Genomic DNA, 27,558 nt, shown 5'->3' with positions numbered 1-27,558 from the left:
GGACTCGGTTATGTAATTCTCTTCTTCTTATAGATCTTTCTGCTGAAAGTTCCTTGTGCTTAGTGCTCTACATCACTAAAGTTAGCGGATACAGTAGGAAATTTCTAGAGATTGGTGTATACATTATTATTATTATTACATACCAATTTATGTAATAAAGGCATGCTCAAACCACTTTGAATCTAGTCCACATGATGGTATATTCAATATACACACATGTCCAAAATTAAAATGACAAATGAATATACGGGAACAATAAATAAATTTATAATGAAAAATGGGAATACTGATGGGATTTACCGAATATGTAACGCCGTACCTACTTAAATACGCCGTGTGATTACAGCGCGTGATGTCATGAAGAAATTCCTGCAAACTACCAGCAATACACAGAGACATAAGTAAAGCTTTCGGTACAGTAGGCCACTCATTGCTATTAATCGTCAAACATGGGCTTATGTCCAAAATTAGCAAGTAGTTCAGAAGCTTCATCACTAATATGTCTTGTAAAAGAAAGGTCATAACACTCAAAAGAAAGTTCTATAGGAAAAGGAATACCACAAAGATCAGCTGTGGATCCATTATTAGTAGTAGTTTTCGTTAACGATCTAGTTCAAAATTTATGTGACAGAAATCTTGTACCTAGATAAGATATTCACAGTAATGATATCTTAATGATAAGATATTCACAGTAATGAAAATAAAAGAATAAAGAAATCTTACAGAAGGAACCAAGCAAAATATCTTGTGGAAAAATAGTAATAAATCTGAACACATATTGTTCATAAGAAATACTCGATAATTTGTTACAATTAGAAATTAAATAATATTGTATTTAAGAAAATTGAACATACGTATAAATAACCTTAATATAATACTTGATAAAAGAAATTAACTTTCGATTGATTGATTGTGTGTTTAATAGAGATGTCAGCAGAAAGGCTAGCTAACTTTTGAAATACATATAGGACACATAGTAGAAAAAACATCAACATTAATGGGTTACATGTTAAGAAAACGGCCCGTTTTAAAAAATGTAAAGAGTTACCTATAATGAATAAAATAAATTAGAGCATAATTCAATAATTTAGTCCAACATTTAAAGGAAAAGTTATTTATTACGTACATTTATTTATTTATTTATTTATTTATTTATTTACCATTAAAAACTCTCATCGATTAGATTACGATAGAAGAGCAGTCTCTAGCATTATGAATTACAATCTTTTACAACATGGAAGCATCTCTAACTTGTCATTTCGAGGGACAAATTTCAATTTCACAACGTTTAACAAACATTCGGGTTCTGCCATCAGAATTAAAAGGAAGATTAAAAAAATTGTAAAAACCTACGGATTGCTTGTATTTATTTCGCTAATTTGAAAATCTTCCGTAGACAAAGTTGCGTCAGAATCTGTGTCCTTCATACACTTGTACAATGGCTTGTTTTTGGAGTTGCCACATCATAAGTGTTCAATATGTGTATGCTATTATTATTATTATTATTATTATTATTATTATTATTATTATTATTATTATTATTATTATTATTATTATTATTATTATTATTATTGTATCAGAATAAAAGAATGTGTACGTTTCGTGAAATCTGTCAATAAAGACAACCAATAAATTCTAGAACATATTGACATTTTGTTCTGCATGTTTGTATGTTTGCTTTAGCGAATTTTCCCAGAGGAAAAAAGTTGGTAGAGATTACCTGCCTAGCACACTTCTATTACAAGGCGAACACATTGCCACTTTACCGCTTCTCCTTTTACCTTCCTTGAGTTCATATCAGTGCAGCATTGTATATGACTGTTTAGTTAGAATTTAGAGAAATAATCGAATAATTGTGATGTGTTCTGTTATTTTGACAGAACATAACCCACTGAAAAAGAATGTTTAGAGACCTAGATCTCTCAAACAGTTGCTCCCAGAAATCTAGTTGTGTTAGTTTGTTCAGGGAAACATTTTCTGTAATATTAAATAATGATCATAAACACACGAAGTAGTAATTTTTGTATTTTCTTATGTTACAGCATCCACTGTTTTTTGATCAAGATGCGATAGGTTGGTTTGTTGATACTCCAAATGCTACTATTCCAACCAATGTATCGATGCATTCCATCCTGGATTTTTCAGTGTTGGAGAAATATATGCAGACTAACAAATGGGACGATCTTACAGAAGTGACATTAATATCATGTGGCATAAAGACTATTGAATTATCTCCACCTCTACCTCACGTTACGAAAGTTGACCTTTCGTATAACAAAATACTAGCCATTGGTGTTCTTGAAGCTTTTCCTTCGGCACAATATGTTAATTTGAGCTTCAATTACATTCGATCTTTTGTTGACATGAAGGTAAGTTGCAAAGTACTTATTAAAAGAAAAAAAAACTTTTCCTTTCTTAGTTAATTTTAACTTCAATATGATACCAAATTAGATAAGCATCAGCAGTGTGCTCGTCCGGTAATCGGGATTTCTTAACCTTTATATTGCAAGTTTTGTAGTACTGTCGTTGCACCAAGCGGAGTAGTTAGTGCATATTACATACGTAGGTACTTTAAACTATACCTTCATAAAACTTTAAACGATTCACAGAAACCATTATAGAAGCAATAATGGCCACTTCCAGCTCCGTGTGAGTAAACAAATACAGGGCGTTAATATTTCTATGTTGCTCGTATGTTCTAAAATATAGGGCGTATGCAAAAGAACGTTACGGTTTCAAAAGTTACATAAAAACACACATTTTTGATCATATACTAGCATAACATACACTATCAGGAGTGGCATAATGTTGTGGTTGGAAGACGCGGAGTGTATATATACAGTGCATATATAACCTATATCAGTACTAACATGTGTAAGAACGTTTCGAAGTTTCCTATACTCACTTCCTTCTCTTTACAGAAACAACTTGAAGTCAGAGGATATATAGCAAGATATGTATTTTTTGTATCTCCCGAGGTCAGCTTACTAAGTTAGAATAGACTGCTGTCCTGGTTGCAACGATCCAGCTTGACTTTGCACACCAATCGACGCAATGACGAAGATCTAGTGAGTGGAATAAACAGCAGTGTGTGCGAATTGATGGGGAAATGCCAGGGATTTCCACTCCCTTGACGAAAACGTATCCCCACTAGAGAAGAAAATTTTCGTCTCTGGCAGGGATAACTTCCTGCCCCCTCTAGAAGAATTTCGAATGGTCATGTAAATAGAATCAGGAACCAAGTTATTTTGTGTACCCAGACTTTAAAAAAGAAGAAGAAAAGCACTCACTTTTTAACCTTTTTGTAGCAGTTAGAATCACACTCTTTTGTTTCTTGAAATATATTCCTATTCAAAAGGAAAATACATTCATTTTGCCAAGAGAAAGCCAAAAAGGCTGGAAGGGATTGGAAAGGTCACCAAATGTTTAGGTCTGTAATTTCTGGAAAACGATCCTTGTATTTGTGTCAGTGCCACATTCATTGAAACAAATGATGATGTAGTTTACCTAGAAGCATCTTTATATTTGTAATATGAAGATGTAATATTTGGTCGTATTAGAGTATATGATATTATATATACATAGTTCCAGGAGCGGATCCAGGACCGACTTCTGGGGGGCGGTGGGTTGTCATACTGCTACTTAGAGCTACTTTTAACAGTTTCAAACTCTGGGAGGGTTTTATTTATATATATATCTAAAATAAGAAAGTTTCCTCTTCCGATCGCCCCCCCCCCCCTGAATCCGCCACTGCATAGTTCAAAATCTTGAAAACTATATTGAAAACGATAGTGAAAAAAAGCGTGGTTAAATCGAACTTTTGAACTTTCTGTGTGGATAATTCGAAGTAATTACAGTGCAAGATTTTTTAGTATTGGACAGATTGCAAACAGAAGAACGCAGTTTCAACTGGTTTTCGGTTATCTAGAGGCAGTGGTAGGGAAGAGTGAAACTAAAGCACATTCCACCTGATGATGATGATGAAAATGAAGACGAAATAGGCAATAAAGTAAGGAAAGATTGTGTGCCAAACTTATTTGAATTTTCCGAAGTGGTTGAAAATTTAAGAAGATTTATTGAAGGTCAACCAAATGTTATTACTAACGTACCGTATTTGGCGCAATAAATAAGCTAAAGATTTTATTGGGTGTGAAAACACAATGAGATCAAGGCAAACCAAGATCATGAAGTTCGTTAAGTAATAACAGATAAATAAGATTGTTACTCGTGTAAATGGTTTTGTGTGCTAATTCAGTTTGTGTGGTAATGTACTTAAATTGTGTTTTCCATGGTACGTGTGGCTGATGGGAATAAATGAGTAATTTATGTCATTTGTCAAAATGCATACAAATAAATGTCATTTGTATGTTGATGGTATTGAATTACAGAAAAATATTATGTTCTCTTAACCCTTTCAGCAGATGCCCTCACAATTGTGAGTGCAGAATACACTGCTTATAAACGTTGTGATTTCCAATATACTCAACAGAGGGCAATTCGGTACCTGACAACTTGTCATTTAGACACTCACAAATGTGCTTGTAGCTAATTTGTGTACTAAAATCCTTTGATTGGCATTTTTTGACAACTGAAAGTAACATTAACAAATTTTGAGGGTATCTGCTGAAAAGGTTAAAGAAAATCTAGTGCACATTAATTATTCTTTCTCACGTACACTAGTTTGCTCGCTTGATAATTGGATATTAAAAATGCATATTTTTGGATATTTCGAAGTCTGAATAATTCGAATATTTTAATTATAAAATTTTATTATATTACATTTTAATTATATTAAAAATATTCAGTGGACAAATTGGAATAGAATTTCAGCACTGCTACAATGGCAGCGCATCTATTCATGATCAACAAGAGGAGATGAGGAAACAGTTCCAACTAACATTTTCTCACCTGAATCTTTGTTGTTGTTATCAATATTATTTTCAAACCAGAGTCCTTATGTAACACAGTTATACAAGTTGCAGTTTTCTTCGCAGTGTTCATATATGAATTCTATGGGTACTCAATTGTTTTATTTTTTCCATAATTAGTCAGATTAGATAATATAATTCTATCAAAAAAAGTGTATTTTTAACTATTGGAAAAATTACATTGTTTACTAATTATAATCTGTTTTATTTATCAGGAAATGCCTTTCTTAGTATCTCTTAACATTTCGTGGAATGTGATCAGCAAACTCCTATTTTCCCTTAAAGCTTTGAGCAGAAATGCCGCTAATCTTGTGTCTTTAGATCTTTCCTGTAATCCATTAGAAGATATCACAGATATTGGACAAAAAATGGTATTAGCGTTGAAATATCTACCGAAGATTATAGAATTCGACAAGGAGAATGTTCCGGAATTTGTAAAGAATAATTCCGTCCAAGAAGCAGAACTATACCGAAAGCATTTAGGCAAGAAATCAGTCTTGGACCAATTTCCTTCTATTTCTATCCGTACAAATGTTGAGGACCTATTCACAGAAGAAGACGATGAGTCTCATGAATCTGAAAACACAGAAACAAATAATGATAATTTAGTGTTAACACTAGAAGGCGAGAAGATTATTCAGTTACATAATGCTAATAGCCTTTCTCAGCTGAAATGGGCATCATTTGCTAACAATTTACTTACAAATGCAGAGTTTTTAGACCATAATGTTACTTTGGAAGAACTCTCTGTAGCAAATAATGTCATTGAGCAAGTAAATTCTGGTATTTTGTACATGAGATCTCTGGTCAAACTTGATTTGAGCAAAAACCTTATCAGTTCTCTTTTGAACTTCCAAAAAGGAGATTTACCATGTCTCAAGGTAAGTTTAAACATGAGTAAGTAACAAGAATACTTAATAATAGTAATAATAATCTCTGTTTCATATATATATATATATATATATATATATATATATATATATATATATATATATATATATATATATATATATATATATATATATATATATATATATATATACCATTTATCTTGACCACTCTTAGTAACTTTTAAACTAATACATATGAGAAGTTTAAATTTTGTTGCATGCAAATATGGGCGTTGACACATATAGACATCGTTTCGACATTGCTTGGCATACTCTGTAACACCACAGTTTAACAGTGTCGCCAAACCAACATAAAGTTATACTCTTTTTAAATGGCACTATCTCCTTTAGCCTCACCGGCATAGTCCTGGGACATAAAACTCAAAGATTTCATTTCATTTTTTTCTTTTAAATGGTACTACGTCAGGTTATTACATATTTCAAATCTACGTATTAAATGAAAAATTACAATATTATATGTGATATTCAGTGTTGCAAACTAAGGACGCTACAGTATGTCAAATCTCCAAATTTCAGAGGCCTCTACAGCAGTAATAATGCAAGTTAAATGGACAAGAAATGCACATCCAAAGTACCTTTGTGTCTAGTATTATGATTATGATATGACGTATTTCTAATGAATACGGACAAAGTAGAAAGGATTGAAAATTTGACTATTTTTCAAATGGCTTTATTTCGAGAAATTGTTTAGATAAATACTATATCCAATGAGATATATGGTTTTCAATAATATTTACTGCCATTTGATATCTCAAACCATTCCAGAGATAAAGACTAGTGAGGTGTACAATACTGCTTAAAACTATGTGATTCGGAGACCTTATAGTTACACCTACCAAAAACTATTATTGTAATAATTTAAAAGGAAAAGAAAGCAACAATTATTTTAGAAAATCCCCACAAATACGCCATTTTAAGCAGTATAACAAACTTTAACAATGTTTTTCAGATCTCTGGAACGATTTAAGGTATCAAATTGCTGTAAACGGGATTATGATTCTTATGTCTATTGAAAACCATCTAAATAATTGAATATGATTCTTATCTGTGCAGTGGCGGCGTAAGAGCGGAGCGAGTGGTGCACCCGCCCCGGGTCCCATTGTGTAGGGGCCTCCGACGGTAGGTAATAAATAATTACTAAGGAACCTTGTTAGCATGAGACGCATTAGGGCCGCCAAGTTTTGTACTCCACACCTTCCCTAAAAGTAAACGAAATTAATGTCAATCAATATTACCTCAAATAACGGATGAAACAACAGAAATATACATCTAATAAAGCTAATCAGTGCTGGACTTCCGTATAAGCTAAACAAGCAATAGCTTCGGGCCTCACTCTCTTGGGGACGCGCAAAGAAATTTAAGAAAAAAACTGAATGTAGATTAAAAATAAATAAAATAAAAGTTTCATTATCGTGGAGGCTCTAAAAGAAATTTAAAGGAAAACGCTCTGAATATAGGTGAAAAATAGATAAAGTAAACGTTTCACGGTCTTGGGGGCCCCAAAAGAAATTTAAAGGAAAATGCTGAATCTAGGTGAAAAAATAATAAAACAAGCGTTTCACTCTCTTGCCCCCCTCTAAAAAATAAAGAAAAAAGCTTAATGTTGGTGGAAAATAAATAAAATAAAAGTTTCACTCTCTTTGGGCCCCAAAGAAATTTAAAGGAAAAAATGTATGTGGATTAAAATATGAATAAAAGTTTCACTCTGTTCAATAACCTGAGAGAAATTTAAAGGAAAAAAATGAGTGTAGATTAAAATATAATAAAAGAAAGTCATAGTATATTGTGTTGTTTACATTCTAACGTCTTATGATGAAAGTAATGGGGCCCTGTCTGCCAGCCTGCTTCCTAAAATATCACTATTTATTTATTTGTTTATTTATTTATTAGTTCAAGAGAAGGGCAGAAAGGAGGGATCAATGTACATAATGATTTATTAGGATATTAGCATTATGTTGCTAACTAGAAGCTCTTTGGTGGAGACGCTATAATCGCTGATTTACTTATTTTCCTTCTGTTTTTTCTTTTGTCCTTTACAAGTTGAATTTTGGACTTTCGGATGCACAACCGGCTCACTTTAAGCACTGCCCTAGACCACACTTTCATACATATATTGACCTAATTATTTGTATTCCTGTGTAGAAGTTGTCTTTTTTTTTTCATCCGACTGTACATATTAGATTCTATCCTACATTCTTGATTTTACAGTTCAGACGAAGCGAGGCTTCGTTGAAGAAAATTTTGCCGTGACTTTTTACACATTTACATATTTATAATTTTTTTTCTTAATCACTACATATTGATTGATAGGTAAAATACACAATACACAGACTACCATTAGTATATGTATATAAAATGTTCAGTTGTTGTCATTTGTGCACAATGTAGAAGATAGTTTAATTACTCTTATGTCAAAAGCAGTTAACTTATACATTAAAATGTTCATTTATTGTTCTGCGTAACTATGCTCACTCACAATTAAAATAAATCATTATTTGATTTAAAGAAAAAAACTTCACTTAAAATTATAGTAGTTGGTAATTGCTTTTACTATTTTCAAAGGATCTTTAGTGTGAAGCAAGCCTTGAATATAAATATAAGAAGACACCTTTACACAAGAATACGAATAATGAGGTCAGTAAGATAGTAGAAAAGATGCGTTCCTGAGTATCATATCTAATTATACATATATGCTTCGTGCTTTGTGCGTCTCGTTATAAGTATAATCAGTGGTCGAAGTGAGACGGTACGCGGTTGTATGTCATACCGCCTCTGGTTTTTCTGTGATGAAGGCATATCGTCTTTGGTTTTTCAATGATTAAAACATACCGTCACTGGAAAGTAGATGCTAGATACCTTTAATAAATCTATTTTATACACAGTAATTGACGAATAACTGTGCATGTAAAAAGATTTTATTTCGTATATAGAAACAATTTCTAAGTTGACAACACCGACATTTTTGTTATATTTTTCTTGTCCTTTGTTTCTAAAATTTCATGTTTTCAAAGAAATCCGTCTACTTTATATTTTGATGTGCCGTATTGAATTGTTTTTTTCTTTTCGTATGTATGTGTCTTATTGTCTTAATTCATATAAATATCGCATTTTGAGCATGGGTGGATTTAGGGGTTGTCTGCTGTGGGGCTGATCTTCCGGGGATTTGGAACACCTCTCACTCGAGTAAGGGCCGGGAGTTTTCTTTGTTATGTATGTGTGTATATCTTCTTGCCTTAATGCATATAAATTCCGTGGCATGAGCAGATTTAAGGGCTGTGGGGGCGGACCTTCCGGGGGATTGAAATACCCCACAGTCAAGTGGGAGAACCTGGAGTTGTCCCGCAGGAAATTGTTAATATCCTCATTCGGTTTTTGAGTATTTGCGCGTATAATTCTCTATAAAACAAGGGGATATATTTTTTTTAACTATTTTTAGAAAGTTGTTGGTGGGAGATCTTTCTCCATATATCTCCCCGTTAACACAGAGAAGCTCTTCAGTGGTTTTCGGTCATTATGCAAATAGAAATGCAATCTTTTAGGCAACATACCCTCACTACATTTCAACATTTAGATAGCCGGTATGTGGAGTCAAATCGTAATAAAACATACCGCCTCTGCTTTTTTCCCACTTCGAACACTGAATATAATAAGTTGAGCAGAACCCGAAGAAAAGATAAATATTAAAAAGATGGATAAGTTTAGAACTAACTAATTCAATTAATTGATAAACAAGTCTTGATATTTCGATCAATGTGATTGCTGTGACTACTGTGACCTGATGTACGATTAAGAAGAATAAACTTCTATTCTATTCTATTCTATTCTATTAATTTGCTTCTTTCTTTGCAGTATCTAAATATATCTTGCAACATCTTGATGAATTTCCATGGGTTAGAGGCTGTTGCTGGAAACTTGCAGGAACTATTAGCTTCATTTAACCATATAATGAAACTGGATGATATTTCCGCATTAAAAAATAGCAAGTCTCTACTTGTGCTAGACTTAAGTTTCAACAAAGTAGAAAAACATAAGCATTTCAGGCACTTTGTTTTATATCATCTTCCAAAACTTCAGGTAAATAGTTCAGCATCATAATTTACTATATATATGCCACTTTTATATATAAACCTATAACCCAGTCTTTTAAATGCTTATCGTAACACGTAGAACTTCGAATTAAGTAAATTAAGTACTATCTTTCAAGTTTAACACATGCTCTTGCTGCATGCTTAAATGGCAACTAAAACTTAAACATTTCAGAAATCGAATCATTCTCAACAGTATTTAATTGGATAAAACTTACATATGGTACACGAAAGTACGTCTCTGAAACAATCATTAATTGATATCATAAAACTAATTAAATTTTACTTTTACTTGTACTTACAAATGACTACTTTATTGGTAAAGAAAAAGCTGACTCGAGACCCTTTGCACGTGAGTCATAGATGCTCCTCAGTCTGCCATGCCGTCACTTGATAGATTTCCGCGTCGTATCATATATACGGCAAGTCGGAAACTTTAAGACGTTTTTCTAGGCTATTTTTGGCTATTGCGCTCTCCCAGTTTGTAATATTAACACTTTAAATGTGCACTACTGCTTTGCGAAAGGTGGCCCTGAAGTTCATTTACCAAAGTCTGAATTATTCTTGTTAGCAATATTTCGTGTACAATTGCTGCAGACATCCTCAGACCGTTCCTCAGAGATTTATTGAGAAAAATCTATTTACATCTTCTATCTTCTTTTCTTAGAACATAGTATATTTCTATTTACAGAGATGCCAAATGAGAAATTCTATAGCTCCGAATGCCACACTTGAGAAATAAAGTTTTTAATACACTAAAAATAACTGAACATGATTCCCATTTGTTCTTCACATAGTACCCAGTGTTACCATACTTAGAATTTGTAAATAGTGTTAATTTTCTCTAGTTTATTACTAAACATGGTTTCCGCATGTATTTTGGTGCCACATTTGTGGGCATTTTTGGCTGATATTTTTCGTGTTTAAAAATCTCTTCTCAAGTTTGATACTTACAGATATACGATTTCTCATTTGCAAAGGCGCAAATCTGTCTTCAACATTGGGGGGGACGGGTAAGATGGTCCCGTATATATATATATATATATATATATATATATATATATATAAGCGATGTTCAAAATATTTATGAAGTTGAAAAACAATGCTGTGAAGGATCAGGGGAGCAGAATTGTCTTCAGTGACGAATTTAGGAGGCTATCGGGCTCATTCTCCCCTCGAAATAATTTGTTAGTTTTACGCATTCCACGTACAACAATAATCCTTCTTACCATTTCTAAGAATGTCATTGACTTTCCATTTTCTTATGCTTTTTGTTTAGAAATAATACTGTATTTGTCAGATTTCATTCCATGTAAGAACCGCGTCCTTAATTGTTCTTTCTGTCATCCTTTCTATTTTTCTGTTTCTTTTTCTTGACGTTACTACTTTCATTTCGCCTATCATACTTTATCGACCGTTGTCAGTTGTAATTCAAGTTGGCCGTCATCAGTAACACCAAAACTAAGAGGAGTTGATAAGCGAAACTAGTGTTCCACACCAACATGCGCGGATATCAACATGACAGGACTTTAGTTATTATAACAAAGGAACAATTATATCGTTTAGTTATTTTTAAAAGAAGGAAATGTTTGAATTAAAGAAAATCAAAACGGGGGAATAATTAGCCCGGGAAATTAGGACGGCCAAGAGGATGCTTTCTTTTTCTTGTATGAATAGAATAAAGGGTTAGATTCACTTTTAAATTTTTGTGTCATATCATATAGGATTTATCGATCTGTAATTCTTGTCATTATAACTTCAATTTATGCATAAATTAAAATATATTTAATTCTCAAACTCAGGTGGGCAATTGCCCACTTCCTTCCTTGTATTGGGCATAGCCCTCGAAAGAAAATCCTAAATACGCCATTGGTTGTCTTCAACATTGGAAGGTGGGCAGATTTGAGGCTTATTCTAGATAAGGGAGATGAAACTCATATTACGGTAGATGAATCTGATCAACTGTTGTAGAGTATAATATATATTAGGTGATGTAGATGAAGTAGTAGTACATATCAGTATTACAAATCACTGCCGTGAAAACATTCTGAAATCTGAATACATGCATATTTATAATTGGTATGTTTCTAATTAGGCATCCACAAAGATCCACGTTAAAATTGTTTTATAGTAACATAATAATATAAATGACGACTTCCCCAAAACTATGAAGAAAGAATATCAATTATGTGTGACGCAACAATACTCTTTGAGCAAAATGATTATAATCTCAATAACATTACAGGAATCGTTTCAGAAATCTGACGCATGTCATACTCTTTACTTAACAGATGTAACCTTAAGATTAGAGAGAAAAATATTCCAGCAATTGAATTCTTTTCTTTGCTTACGAAACATCCTCTCTCAAAAGAAAAATTGGGACACGCGGAAATAATACGTAGGAACAAACCATGGTTCGAACTAGCAGAGAAGAGAAAACAGGCAAAATTACGTTGGCTACAAAATCCGAATGAAGTAACTACACAAAATTTCGTAGACATCAGGCGAGGAACTTCCAAAACTTTTAGAACAAAAAAACGCGATATTTTGAAAGCTAAAATTTAGGAACTTGAAGATAGTAAAAATAAAAACATTCGGGACATGTATAAAGGGGTCAACGAATTTAAGAAAGGCTATCAACCTCGTTCTTATATATGAAAGAAAGCTGATGGAACAGTTCTCACTGATACAGATAGCATTTAAAATAGATGGAAAGATTTCTTTGACGATTTGCTTAACACGCAGCCAAAAACTAATGTGCGTGGAGAAAGAAAGATACACACGGCAGAATCATATATTCCAGAACCCAATCGAATAGAAGTAAAACTCGCTATAAAGAAATTAAAGAAACACAAATCTCGGGTGCAAACGAAATTCCGGCTAAGTTAATTTTAGCTGGAGGCAAAAAATTGTGGAACAAGATACACGAACTCATTCTCCTTATCTACAACAAGGAAGAATTGCCACAAGAGTGGGAAGAATCAATCATTGTTCCAATTCACAAGAAAGGCGACAAAACTGACTGTAATAATTATCAAGGCATCTCTCTTCTGTTAACATCCTATAAAATCCTTTCAAACATTCTATTAGCAAGAATGAGCCCATACGCAGATGAAATGTTTGGAGATTATCAGTGTGGATTTAGACGAAATCGATCAACTATCGACCAAATATTTACCATTCGCCAAATACTCGAAAATAAGCGGGAATACAGTAGTCCGGTACATCAACTATTTATTGATTTTAGAAAGGCTTATAACTCGGTTAGGAGAGAAACATTGTACAACGTTCTTACAGAATTTGGAATACCGAAAAAGCTAATTAGATTAATTAAGGCATGTTTAAATGAATCCCAAAGTAAAGTCCGGGTAGGAAAAGTTTTGGCCACGAGCTTTCACGTTAAGAATGGCCTGAAACAAGAAGATGTGTTGTCGTCATTATTATTCAACTTTGTCCTGGAATACGCTATAAGGAAGATGAAGGATAGCAACCAGGGCCTAGAGCTGAACGGTGTTCACCAGGTTATGCGTACGCTGATTATGTAAGTTTAGTAGGGGTTGATATGAGAAAAATAAAAAAGAAATGCAGAGGTCTTATTAGACACGCTTGCATGGACATGAGTTTAGAAGTAAATGCAGAGAAAACTAAATACATGGAAGTGCGTCGGGACCGTAATACGGCAAATTATGTATGTGTTAAAATATTAAATAATACTTTTGATAAAGTGGATACTTTCAAACATCTAGGATCAATATTAACAGACGAAAATCATATTCACGAAGAAATTAAATGTCGACTAAAAACAGGGAATTCGTGTTATTATTCAGTTCAAAATCTCTTGTCGTCGCGAATTCTGTCGAGGGATTTGAAGCTTAAAATGTATAAAACGATAATCATACGCTTACTGAGTACAGAGCATAGACTGAAAGTATTTGAGAACAAGATCCCGAGAGAAATATTCGGACCAAGAGGAACGGGAATGGGGAATGGTGGAAACTTCATAACGACGAACTACGTAAATTATATGGCTTACCAAACATTGTTAAGGTCATCAAGTCTAGGAGGCTTAGGTGGGCAGGACATGTAGCCAGGATGGAAGAAAGTAGGAACGCTTTCAAAGTGTTAGCGGTAAGACCAATCGGAAAACGACTATTAAGAAGACCTAGGCGCAGATGGGAAGACAATATTAAGATGAATCTCGCAGAGATAGGAATACAAAGTAGAAACTGGATCCAGTTGGCTAAGAATAGAAGTCAGTGGAGAGCTTTTGTGAACGCGGCATTGAACCTCCGAGTTCCATAGGCTATAGAGTTTGTTAGCTTACGAAGCATGAGTAGATGCCTAGGCTGATACTACAAATAGATTAAATGCGCATTTACTGAAAAGATGGGTTCTACTGACATTGGATAGTCTATATACTCTTCGTGTGATAGGGCCTAGGGGAGAGGAGGAGATAAGATTTCATATGAGGTTACGTCACGCACAGTCGCACGCCTTCATTTTCATTATAAATGGAAAAGCCAAGAGAAACAAATTTCATCTAACTTTCCTTTGTGGCAGTCGGACACAACTCATCACAGTTATCTGCAAAATGCACTTTTCAAATCGGCACTTTTCAAATCGGATTATTGGGAGAGCCTCTAGTTCCAATGTTGGGGGGGACATGTCTCCCCATTTCCCCGGAATTTGTGCCCGTACCTACAGTTGAGACAACTTTCCAGCATGAGGAGAGGGGCATATCCTCCTCTGGCATTTATTGCAATTTGTGCCCAAATAGCGGAAGTGGAATTAATACATATTGATGAGACTACTAAACTCACTACAGCACGAAGTTCAGTTTGAAATACTACAGAATACGATTCTTTTTTTTAAAAAAATGGAAAAGCCAAGAGAAATCAATTTCATCTTACATTCCTTTGGGGCAGTCGGACACAAATCCGAAAAAGCGCTTTTTAAATCAGATTATTGGGGGGGACAGTCCCCCCCAGGTCCAACATTGGAGGGGACATGTCCCCCTCGTCCCCCCCGGGATTTGCGCCAGTGCTCATTTGGTATTTATATAAATAGAAGTGTTACTATAGTACAAGAAAAGAAGTTAGAAGCATAAAAATAGATATTGTTCAATATAACTGAAGGACTCAGGATGTGCACAACAATTGTGCAGACAGAACATTGCTAAGTGTGAATCAAACTACAGTTTAAGGTAAATAAAAATTTTATTATTCATTTTCATAAAGGTGCGTCAATGAGCATATATTAACTAATTACCAGATTTTCTTTATTCTTATACTTGACAGTTGTATTCTAAAAATTAAATATTTATTTCATAGAGATACGTTTTAGTCTAGTTGGGAATTTATTTCTTTTATTTTCTGTAACTTTTTTTTGTAGTATCTAAACGGAACAAATGCTTCAGAAACTGAACATTGTGAAGCGAATCAAATATTTGGCTCCTTACTTAACACGGATTTCGTATTCAAACGGTATCCAGCAAATGAAATACCCTATTTAACGGAGATAACGTTTTCAAATTGTGGATTGCAAAAGGTATGTTTTAAAATATAATTGATGCTAGTAATTAGATGTAAAGTAATATGTAATTAGTCATACATATTTACACATTTAGTGATCCTTAATGTGGTATGTGAAGTTGTTTTATTATACAAAATTAATGTCAAATACTGGGTGGTTTTCAGGTCCTGCCGGATTTGGGAGGGTTGTAGATTCCGAGAAGGGAGCTGTTATCTTGAAGTATACAATGATAAGGTTCAACTTAACGTGCAATTCTAATTAATAAAAAAATGCCTTATTTTCTGAACTAACCTAAGAACATAAATTAATTATGCATTCTTAGTGTTGATATGATAATCTTAACATTATCATGTTGATATAGAGATTATATAACAAATTATAAATATTGATTGTGATGATGTCTGTCTTACACAAAATCTGAGAAATTTATTCAAAGTATAGCTCATAAGTTATTATATTATTACTGTAAGTATTCAGTAACAAACCAATTATTTGGTATAACGATTTTTAATTCCAACTCAATAGTAGATGCCGTGTCCAGGATTCCTTGATAATACCGAAATTCAGTAGTGATTATCAAAACACAAACTTTAAATTATGAAATTAACTTATGCTTCTTCACATGGCGGGTTACAAATTATTTAGAAATAATAAAAATATTTATACCATCATGGACACAACAACCTGCCAAGTTTGTCTTTTATTTTCTTGCATACAATACTATACCAATTACCAACGTAGATTTCGTCACTCTCAATTCCAGTGACCGTCGTTTAAGTAATTTAACTGAGCTCCTCTCACGCTTCCCTGCTTTAAATTCACCACCTCATCGCTTGTTCTGGATCTTCTACTACGTGGCAAAATTGCCTTGAACTTTTAACATCTCTGGAAGTTTGTCTCCGCTGAATATGTTTCTTTAAATGTTTGTGAAATCTTCTCCGCAATTTTTTTTCGGCAAGTCACAGCATTCTCTACATCAGGCCTGTCCATGAATTGGCTCCCGGAGCCAAAGCGTGAGCGAGCACGAGCGAAGATAAGAACAGGTGAGCACAGGTGCTGCTAGCTTCGCTTCTTCCACTGCATCCGATAAGTGTTGCCAACCACACATGATGGCAAAAAACCTATGGCCAAGCCTGGCCAGAAATTCGCACGATGATAAGCATTGAGCAGACGCAAGCGTGAAATGTGCAGGTGTGCTCTCCCCCTCCCCATTTCGAAAGCAGTGACGCGAAAACACTGCAGGAAATAAAATTGGTACGTTTTTTGGTCGAGGAAGACGCATGATAGAGGTTACAGTTAGCGTTGAAGTAACTAACAAATGAACAAGAAAGAAAGAAAGAAACTAATATTAAACATGTCATCTTACAGACGTAAAAACGACTGCAAAAATCGGAAACGAATCGTTTCAGGCCTTTTTAGCTTGCTTACACAATTCGTGACGTTGTATTACATTAGCATTCGGTCTGTAACTTGTCACTCGCTTCACGTTTGCTAAGTTGTAAACGCCTTTCGTTGCTAGATTGATAGGAGAACGACGGGATGTTGAAAATAATAATAATAATAATAATAATACGCATTATTATTATTATTATTATTATTATTATTATTATTATTATTATTATTAATAATAATAATAATAATAATAATAATAATAATAATAATATTCGGACCAAAGAGGGATGAAAATGGGGATTGGAGGAAATTCATAACTAGGAATTGCATAGTTTATACCGCTCACCTAACATTATTAGGGTTATTAAGTGTAGAAGGCTCAGGTGGGCAGGCCATGTAGCCAGAATGGAAGAAATTAGAAACGCTTTCATAATTTTAACTGAAAAACCCAATTGGAAGAAGACCACTAGGAAGACCTAGGCGTAGATGGGAAGACAATATTAAGATGGATCTTGCAGAAATATGAGTACAGAGTAGAAACTGGATCCAGTTGGCTAAGGACATAAGTTAGTGGAAATATTTTGTAAACGCGGCATTGAACCTTCGGGTTCCATAGACCATAGAGTTAGTTAGTTATTATTATCTAAAAGAAATGTTCAAATGTTGTTAAGAGACAATTACACAGAAGAACTGAGTTCCGACCAAACACTAATTTGCCGGAAGGAAATTCCAGTGCAGTCCAGCCTACTTTAAGCGTTATCCGTGCAACCCACTTTTCATGTTCAAGACATTGGGAATAATTGTTCGTATCATTCAGTTGGAACGTTTCCTTCCGAATTTACGCTATTACAGTAGACCTACGCTATTACAGTAGGCCTACGCTATTACAGTAGGCCTACAACATTGTGACTTTCAAAATCAGTCAGTAACTATCGAAGAAAGACAAGCGTGTAGCTTCAGTCGTTGAAATGATTTAACATTCTTTTTCACTTTTAACAAGCCACCGGCAAGCAACCAGCCAGGGACAATACATTTTTTCCTTATTAAAAAGACACTCCTTGTTAAAAAAAAAAAAAAAAAAAAAACTAATTGCAGTCACTAACGGTCACTCTTAAAAATGGAAAATCTCTTTGGCTTTCTTAATATTTTGTTTGATTCTTTGCGATCAAAGTAACTTTAAAAGTGGAGTAAGAAATACTATTCTTCCTATTGATAGTGTAATAGTGGCTTCTAATCTCCACAACCAACCCCTTGCTAAGCCTATTCGTACACACATACATGCATAAGCTAATTTTCTGGAGATAATACTTAGATAATTACAAACAAGTGCTACAGTTTTTTTCGTATCAACAGATTATCTCTTTTCCTAAAAAGCGAAACAACATAATATAACAAACCTACACTCGGATATAACAAACCCACATCCTCCTTTAACAAAAGGAAAGAAAAAAGAAGAAAAGGAACGTACATAGTTTATCATTTGATTGCTGTTACAAGTTTGTATTGTCTATAGTTAACGGTTACCACATTGTAAAAAAACACTTTACACTAAATGGCAATCAGTCATACTTTTTTTTTGGTAAGCTAGTGATTACCGCCAAGGTTGACAACACTTCCGCTCCTCTAAGGACGAAACCCGAAGATCCACGAAGCACGAACAATGGTATTTGCCCGTAGAATGCTCGTGAGCGTTCACGAGGAGAGTTTCCACTATCTGCTCGCCGTGGGCAGGGCTGCTCTACATCTTCTCCTGAACTGATACAATTTTGAAATCACATGATTGTGAGTAGTAAGGATATAGAAATGTTCAACAAATACCCTTGAAAAGTGTATTGGAGGGGAAAAGATGATGTTATATAGAAAAAAAAAAAGTTAGGTTCTTTTGAGCTGTAGGTTGTTTTGTGGAGGAAAAGATGTATTTTGATTATTAAATACAGTTTTGAAGTTTTACTGTTACTTCATATTTGTTTACTAGTGTTTCGGTAGTTTGTATAGTCATATTAATAACAAGTTTGTGAGAAGATCCTTTTGTTTCTGCCATAGGCCTAATAATAACAATGACAATGGAAGACCTAAGATCCTTAGTATACGGATCCTCGTAGGTATTGTTTACTCAACAACTAACAGTGATGCTTACACACACACGGAACCTCTCACTCAGCAGTGAACAAGTTTTTGAAAGTTTTCTTTGTGTAACAAACCTTATATTATTGAAATAAAAGATCTCTTAAGATCTTTAATACCCTCTATTTAATATTTACTTCTATAAAGAAAACTGTGTTAGCATATATCTATCTCTTCCGCATATTAAATCTTAGATATAGTAGTTGGTTTCCAAATTGTAAACTTTTTTTTTAAAACCAAAGCTGAATTCTTTGTTGTTAGTGAATCGGTATAGATTGGTTTAACAATGACTTTTATAACCCTTTCTCTTTTGTATAGATTGAGTTGTCAGAACAGCTTCTACCGAGTTTGGTAAGCCTGAATCTTGAAATCAACAACATAACAAACCTTTGGGGCCTTCATACTCTTCCACGGCTGAAGGTTTTGTGTCTTAATCACAATCATGTCAGAACCTTTCACAATGAGGATTGGAAAAATGAAGAAGTGCCATCTGTTCTGTTCCCAAGACTTGAAGTACTCTTTCTAAGCTGTAACAAGATTCAAGATCTTAAGCCATTAGAACTGCAGAAGTTCCCTGAATTGAAAACACTGTTTTTGAACGGAAACGAGATCAAGTCGTTAGAAGGTATTGTTTTAATAGGCTATATCACTCATGAGTAGTAAATACAATGTTATTAGAATTATACGTACGGGAAACAATATTATTGCTCTTAAAACCACTAATTTAACTTTTCAAACTCACACATTATACTCGTATATCTGAAAAGTAAATTTCAAACTTCATTGCTGTCCTATTCTGGTTTCTAACAAATTTTCTTTCATAGTTTTGATGGCTAATACCACGTGCCATGGTGCCAATGATAAGAGACTATATACTACACAAATAAAGGACTTGTGTTATTTCAGTAATTCAAGTAGAGCTAATTTATTGATAAATCTTACAAATACAAATATTCATGAACTTAACACTTGTAACTATAAAACCTATTAGTAACTGTTATCTTTTCATTTGTTAAAACAAACAAATACTTAAAAAAAAAAAAAAAAAAACTCTATGACCTATGGAACCTTGAAGTTCAATGCCGCGCTCACGAAAGCTCTGCATTGACTTCTGTCCTTAACCATCTGGATCCAGTTTCTACTTTCTTGTCCCATTTCTACGACATCCATTTTAATATTGACCTCTCATCTGCGTCTAGGTTTTCTGCATTCTTTGCAAGACCTTAAAGGCGTGATTCCTACTCGTATTTCACTGAGTGGTACTTCTTAACTCCTCAAGCTAGTATTTAAATAACTACTATCGTACATTATTTGCAGTATTGTAATAAAACACTGCTAGTAATACTGTAATAAGATTCTATTTAAAGAATAACGAAGACTCCATAGGTGTAAGTGCAATGGTGATTGTTTTAATACTGCACTTAACGAGTGCGTGCTTGGGAAATCACCCATAGAGTACAGACATTTATTGTATAGACAGTGAATTTGTTCTCTGGCTCCCGGCTTGAAGGGTTAATATCGAACTAGACAGCACAAAATATCTCACAATATAGTGGCTAGTATCTTCAGTTCATTCGTAAGACTCGTTTGAGAAGTAAATAATTGTAAGACCCGTACATATTTCAACCATTGGGAATGCCTGGACGTACGAGTTCAGTAAGAGAAAGGCGTTTTTCTATCATGCGGTTGACGATGATAGTGGCTGAGAGATAACATACAGGGTGTCCATAAAGTCCGTTGTCACCCTGTGTATCTGCGGAACGACTGCGAATATGAGAAAACGCAAAAACACGTCCGTCATGATTGTGAGTTGCTTGAATTTTGAGCTATAAAAGGTCTATCCCAGACACCGTCATATAGGAGTACGTGGGGCGAACTTGAAACTTTCAAGTAACAAATGGGATCAGGTAACATATCGTTGGAAAGGTCTTGACAAGATAAATATTTTGTCGAAAGTTTCAAGTCGCTATGTTGACCTCATCCAAAATGGCGGGGGTTCACATTTCGTGTCCATAAAGTCCGTTGCCACCCCGTGTATCTACGAAACGACTGCGAATATGAGAAAACGCAAAAACACTTCTGTCGTTATTTTAAGGGGTTGCAATTTTGTGCTATAAAAGTTCCACCCCAGACCCCCCAAATAGGGATACGGGTGTAAACTTCTCTACCTTTCGGTAGTACTGATCCCTTTTTTGATGTCGATATTTTCGCAACTCTTTATTCCCACTTTTGACATAACGATTTCGTAAAACTTTACTCTCATGGCAATAGAGTAAAACAGCAAAATGGGCCTTCGTTTCCCAAACTAAAAGCAACATGCACAGAAACAAAGTCTCCACACAATAACTCATCATTTTGTCGTTTTACGAACGTATTTAACGGTGATTTTGGTGGGATATTTTCAAATTTTAGGCCTTTTGCGCAAACTGAAGATGAAATATAAGATTTTTTCTCATTATTTTCACCTTCATTAGCATCTAAATAGGCAACTTTTCTACACTCTATTTGTCTTCTTTTCTTATTTCCCCCCCGTAACTACATAATATTTTTTGTTTGTGATATATAGGCCTGGATGTCGAAGGACTGGAAGAACTAGTATTGGATAGAAACTATCTCTCAAATCCTCCAGAAGAAGCATTGTGTAAATTGAATAATCTCCGTGAACTTTACCTAGAAAAGAATTCACTGCACTCCTTAGGATTCCTAAAAAATGTAAAACAATTACAACGGTTATTCCTCAGCGATAATAGAATTAGGGTAAGTCAAATTAATATATTCATCTTGTATCTTCTTAATATATTCATAATATTATCCAAGTTATATAAGTTATATATCATATCCAAGTTATATGTAGGTTAACTTCAAAATTTCTAACGACGACAGAGGGATTTGGTAGCGTCTTTAGTGTTGCAACATTACTGTAGTGGCTCAACTTTTTTTTTTTTTTTTTTGTCTCATCTCGCGTTATTTGTTTATGTGGAGTGCAAGTATGATGACGTCGAATTCAGAATGTCAACGAGTAAGTAGGTAAATATGTCAAATTCTTCACTTCAGCAATAACAATGATAGATGTAAACGTTGCTGCAAAAAACATATGATGATGACAAAAACAGAAAAAAAAAAAACGAAAGTTTATGCCTGTCAGAATTGATTCATTGATACTATTTTGCAGTACCTAGGTTATATAAGGTGTGAATTTAAAATTTAAAATGAAATTAACCACGTCTCCAGCACCAAAGCTGAGAGTGGTGGCAGTTTATCCATAAGAGTTCAAAGCGACGAAGCAGCTGAAGGAGTTTCGAAGAATATGTCTTACAAGAAGAATAATATCTAAAATTTATGATGAAACTTGAAGAAACCGTTATTCTTCTTACAGCCTCTGTTAGAATTACCAAACAGATTATTACGAATGCAGGACTGAATTCAAGAGGACAAACCCCAAGGAAAATTCAGACAAAACGAACTAAATTCAAGCGACAGAATCATGGCGCAGATTAATAAAAGAATGATATTTTTCTTCAACTATTATGCATTTAAAATGTTATCTGAAATTCTTCACTTTACAGAAATAACATTTTAAAAAATTGCTGAAATCCCAATAAAAGACGTAAGACTGTTATAGTAAGTATATACTTCACATTTTGATCTTTGCTTTAAAAAAAAATCGTCAGTATTTCAGAATTAAAATATTTATACATTACTCAAAATAAAAGACTGCTATATTTTACCCCACAAGAACGAGACTTTTAAAATCAAATAGCATCACAGTTACTTTTCGTAATTAAAATGGTCTTACTGTAATATGTTATATTTCAAATGTATTAAAGGTATAATAAATAGAAATACCCAGAACTTTTCATATAAGTATGTGTGAAAGTAATTAAAGCTAATCTGCCCCTTTATTACAACATTTTTACGTTTTATTGAGTTTACTGCATTTTGAAAGAAAGAAAAAGTTATTTCAGTTGAAAAAATACAGATAACATTTTAGAATATATGACAATTGAAGAGAAAAATAATCATATAGGGTGTGCCCTAGTACTTCCAATATATACTCCTGTGTTTTTGTCCCTTGGATTTTGTTCTCGTCAGAATTTTCCTTGCATTTTGACCGTTTGGATTTAGTTCCCGCTCTCGTTACTACAGCCATTTTATGCATGATTTCCGATCTGCATACAAACACGCTAGGAGTCAAGCTTTTCAGTGCTGCATTTCCCTAAAAAATTCTTCCTCGCATAGAATTCCCTGTCTCCAAAGATTAGGCAGATAAGATCATTTAAAATATTTTCCACAAAGTCCTGGAGAGCTTTAGGCAGAATCCACTGTAAAAATGGCAGGCGGAAAAAATGGCAGGGTAGTTTTTAGGGTGGAAAATTGGCACAGTGAAGAAATGGCAGGGAGGAAAAAATGGTAGGAAGGAAAAACAATATGTAAACACGTTACATACACACGTATGAAAACATTTTCAAATATATTACTGAAACTTACCTCCTGCATGTATTAATTGAAGAATTTCTAGTCTTGTAGACAAATTATTAGTAGTGGAATATTCGAGAAACAAATTGATTATACTACCTAACTTGTCAAACGAATATTCTGGTAATTCTTTTATTTCATTTTCTATTATTTCTGGATCGACGTTTACTTTATACAGAACATAATTTACGTGAAACAACAGTAACCATAATATGTTATTATTTTTATAGTACAAATCACGTAGTCAAATTCGCAACACTATATACAGAATAACGTATATGCAATAACAATAATTACACTATTATATAATTTTGTATTGTCTAATTTCGTATGATGGAAATCCACAGTTAGCTTCGTTGAACTATAGCCTCAGAAATTACTCGTACATGCAACAATAATAACCACCTTGTGCTCTGTCATGTTTAAAATCTCAAACTGTGAGCGACTGTACGTAAGAAGTCTTCAAGGGATTTTTTCTGCCGATGTAATCTAAACACAAATTCCTCAGCCAGTTCTGCAAATCAACATACACTCGCTTTGTCTTCTTTTTCGGCACTTGCCCCCTTTCATATTCAAGGATCACTGTCTCCACTGCTGCGCAGTCCTGTTGCAGGCACTCAACCAACTTCCATATTGTTGGATGGTTGTACCAAGTAAGTCGGGAAAACTTATTGTTCCAACCTTCGCATAAATTATTTGTGCGTAGGTTCTCTCCAAGAGTAGCCTGATGCACATTCCAATTTTGGGGAGGAAACCGTGGCGGAATGAGTCTTACTCTCAGAGTTTCTTCCCCTCCTAATCCCCTGTATGAACCGGATACATATATTGAATCAAAATAATGAATGAGCTCTCCTGCTTCTGGAGGAGCCATCTGTTTTAAATATTCCATGCCCTGCAACACATCTTCACATGGAAGAAACGCCAGTCAATCAATTTGGTTGCAGAACATAGAAAACTCTACATCTTCTTCATAAAGTCCTGACAAACCCAATTATTGAATTTTACGAAAAGTACTTTGTCGTAGATGGAAGAAATATGTCCAAGCTTATTTCGAACTGCGTTGTACACTGCTGCTTCAAAGTCACGTACAACCGTTGAAGCAATGCATAAGCAACCGTTATAGCTATTTCTCCTATCGGAATCATTATTACATATAACTGAATAAATAATCGAGATGCCATTGCAATAAACAAAACAGGTACTTCAGAAAGGACAGCCGGCTAAATGCCTTATAAAAATGCTTTCTTACGTGTATATGTTACATGTTTACATATTGTTTTTCCTTCCTGACATTTTTTCCGCCTGCCATCTTCTCCACTCTAAAAATGACCCTGCCATTTTTTCCGCCTGTCACTTTTACAGCGAACCTTACGCAGAACGAGAATGAATCTTTTTAATACTGCACTCCCTAGTTGGAGGAATGTAAGGAATTCATTTCCGGGGGTGTCCGAAAATTTTAGGGGGGTGCTGGGGGGTGCTGGGAGGTGTTAGGGAGGTGTAGATAAATCACTGAGTGTGCGAACCGTTCGTACACCAGACAATATCCAAGCTGTTCGAGATGCTGTGATAAGAAATCCACGTCGGTCAATCCGTCGTCACTCAGCATCTTTACAGTTGCATAGTTCAAATGTTCAAAAATTAATACAGGACTTGCAATGCTATCCATACAAGTTGCAGATCGTCCAGGAACTGAAATCCAACGATCATGTTATGAGACGAAAATTGTGTGAGTTAATGCTTCAAAAGACAAAGGAGCTCACCTGCACGATATCATCTTAAAAAATAAATTGTACTGTACGTATTCTAAAGTGGTATTATTTTTACTATTAAATTAGATAAATAATTTGTTTAAAAAATTTGTTTTCATGAAATTATTTAAGTTTCAAAATTTCCCGTTTTTTGAATCACCTTGTACCAAAAAAATAGAAAAAAATCTTTAAAAATTTGACAACCTACGTAGATTAACACAATTATACTTGTTTCTCTGTTTCTTGTTACATATTACATACAATGCTTTCGTTTTCTGTGTGATCTTATCTTTTTAACTACCGGATACTAGACCCTCTTGCATTAACCGAACTCCTTTCCGATTACTTAGTTCCTGATTTTGACTACCTATTGCCTTTCCCGATAGTAACGTTTTCATTGGAAAAAAATTGTTGTTTTAACGACTATTTTTATTATTTTCACTTGAAACTGTACTAGTAATTTACTTTAAGTAATTTTGAGAACAATTTGGGGTGCTAAGTTTTGGTATCCAAAGTGGAAGGAAAAGTGAGGCAAAATACATATATTTCGAAAAAAAAATGTTTATAACAGCTATTGCTATTTTACACAGTAGCATAAGTATGTTTTTACATTTAAAGCAGGTTATAGGAACCTTCTTTTTGTAGAAAACTCGCATATACAATATTTTTTTTGCGGAAATCATAAAATTCAGATTAATTAATCATCACAAATGAATTAATCACTGTATAAACTACGAGAAAATTTAACCGAGGTGGAAAATACACCGCAAGTGTTTATAGTTGAACCAGATGATCCCTTACATTCACTAGAAATATTCTTTCAAATTTTGAATTGTTAGAATATAAAACGGTGGTGTCAGAATACTTAAATTGTATATCTTAATAGAAGGATTAAAACTATTGTTTTTTTTTGTATGTGTGTGTGTGTGTGTAAATTATGGGATAATACTATTATTCTTTTAAAATTATTTTCCACAGGAATGTTCACAAATTAAGATGCTTGCAAACATGGATTGCTTAGAGGAACTTACTTTAGCTGGAAATCCATTTTGTCAGAAATCAAACCATTACAAACTAATAGTTCAACTTATACCATCTCTTTTACTTCTAGATGGCTGTTCCTTAACAATGAATGTCTTCAAATAGCATCTAATCTCTGCTTTTAGTGAGTTTATTTTTTATTATTTTGAAGGAGATTATTAATATATATATATATATATATATATCTGTATGTATGTATGTATTATGCAATGTGGTAGCAATCCAGATATAAAACTTTTCAAAAAATGAACATGGTTTTCATTTACTTATTATAACTAGTGTCAATTACCTGCTTTGCTGGGTTAAAATAATAAAAATTAGTTCCGTTCCGTTCCGTTAGTCAGTCATTTTTTGCTATTTGCTGAAGTGTTATCTGATATCGGTCATTTTTCAATCACTTTTATATATCTCCCCTCCCCCTGCCCAAGTTGCGGAGCTCAATTTGGATTTAAATGGCATGGAAAGTGTTACTGTTCATCTTAGCGACACCGAAAACTATGGATTCGGCACTAATTTCGGTCATTTTTATTTATCTTTTCCCCTCGCCCCAAGTTGCGGGGCTGAATTTGGATTTAAAAGACATCGGAAGTTTCACTGTTCATCCCCGAAAACTATGGATTCCACTATGGACCGATACTAATATCGGTAATTTTTGAACATTTCTTTTTACATATCTTCCCCTTTACCCTTCCCTAAGTTGCACCATCAAAGTGAAATGATAAAAACCATCCCAGCCTCGAACCTCATTTATGTTGAAAATTTGATCGAGATCGGTCGGGTGGTTCAAGAGTTATTAAGTCACAAACATAGTCACTTTCATTTTTATTTGTATAGATTGTTGCAGAATATAGATACAGGATTTGAACAACAAAACATAATACTTGCAAATAGAGCGCTCTTGTTTCACGCCTATGTAAGCGTCAATTGGTTACCCAATTTACAGTTATGTTGAAAACAGTGTGATGGTTAGTAGTTGTGCAGTTGTCGTCGTTTAACAACGTCGAAATACTAACGTAAGTTATTAACGTACAGATTGAGAAAGTAGCTTCTTCCAGGAAAAGAATGTACCAGGGTACATGCCACCTACAGCCCTCTTGAATTTTCAAGACACTTCTTTTTTCTTTCCAGTGAAGTCATTTTTCCAAGAGTGATTTGCGTACTACGAAATAATTGCACGCGACAATGTAACAAGTTAGCGAGAAGGCCATTTGTATTTTCCGTGTATGGAAGCAGTTTTTGGTTTCGAGATTTGGAACTATTTTTCTTGTTGTATGTAAATGTAGGTGACAAGCAAATACTACAGTATATTTAGGACGTTTAT

At 34.1% G+C, this 27,558-nt stretch overlaps 1 protein-coding gene across 2 annotated transcripts in view; it reads left to right on the top strand.

Moving 5' to 3' along the window:
- LOC145685956 (leucine-rich repeat-containing protein 9-like) overlaps positions 1 to 26,475 on the top strand; it is an 82,213-nt gene extending 55,738 nt beyond the window's left edge. For both annotated transcript variants that reach the window (XM_081758742.1, XM_081758741.1), the window contains exons 13-19: positions 2,043 to 2,369; positions 5,144 to 5,809; positions 9,689 to 9,913; positions 15,316 to 15,471; positions 19,291 to 19,597; positions 21,539 to 21,729; positions 26,175 to 26,475. In XM_081758742.1, coding sequence (XP_081614868.1) covers positions 2,043 to 2,369; positions 5,144 to 5,809; positions 9,689 to 9,913; positions 15,316 to 15,471; positions 19,291 to 19,597; positions 21,539 to 21,729; positions 26,175 to 26,342 — 2,040 coding nt within the window. In that variant the 3' untranslated portion in view covers positions 26,343 to 26,475. The remainder of the gene's footprint in view (positions 1 to 2,042; positions 2,370 to 5,143; positions 5,810 to 9,688; positions 9,914 to 15,315; positions 15,472 to 19,290; positions 19,598 to 21,538; positions 21,730 to 26,174) is intronic.
- The last annotated feature ends 1,083 nt before the right edge of the window (positions 26,476 to 27,558 follow it).

This window comes from Thermobia domestica, chromosome 5 (genome assembly GCF_964235325.1).
Source record: "Thermobia domestica chromosome 5, izTheDome1.hap1.1, whole genome shotgun sequence".
Lineage (NCBI taxonomy): Eukaryota > Metazoa > Arthropoda > Insecta > Zygentoma > Lepismatidae > Thermobia > Thermobia domestica.
The sequence above is the reverse complement of the archived record's forward strand: the minus strand, read 5'-3'. Positions and strand labels throughout refer to the sequence as shown.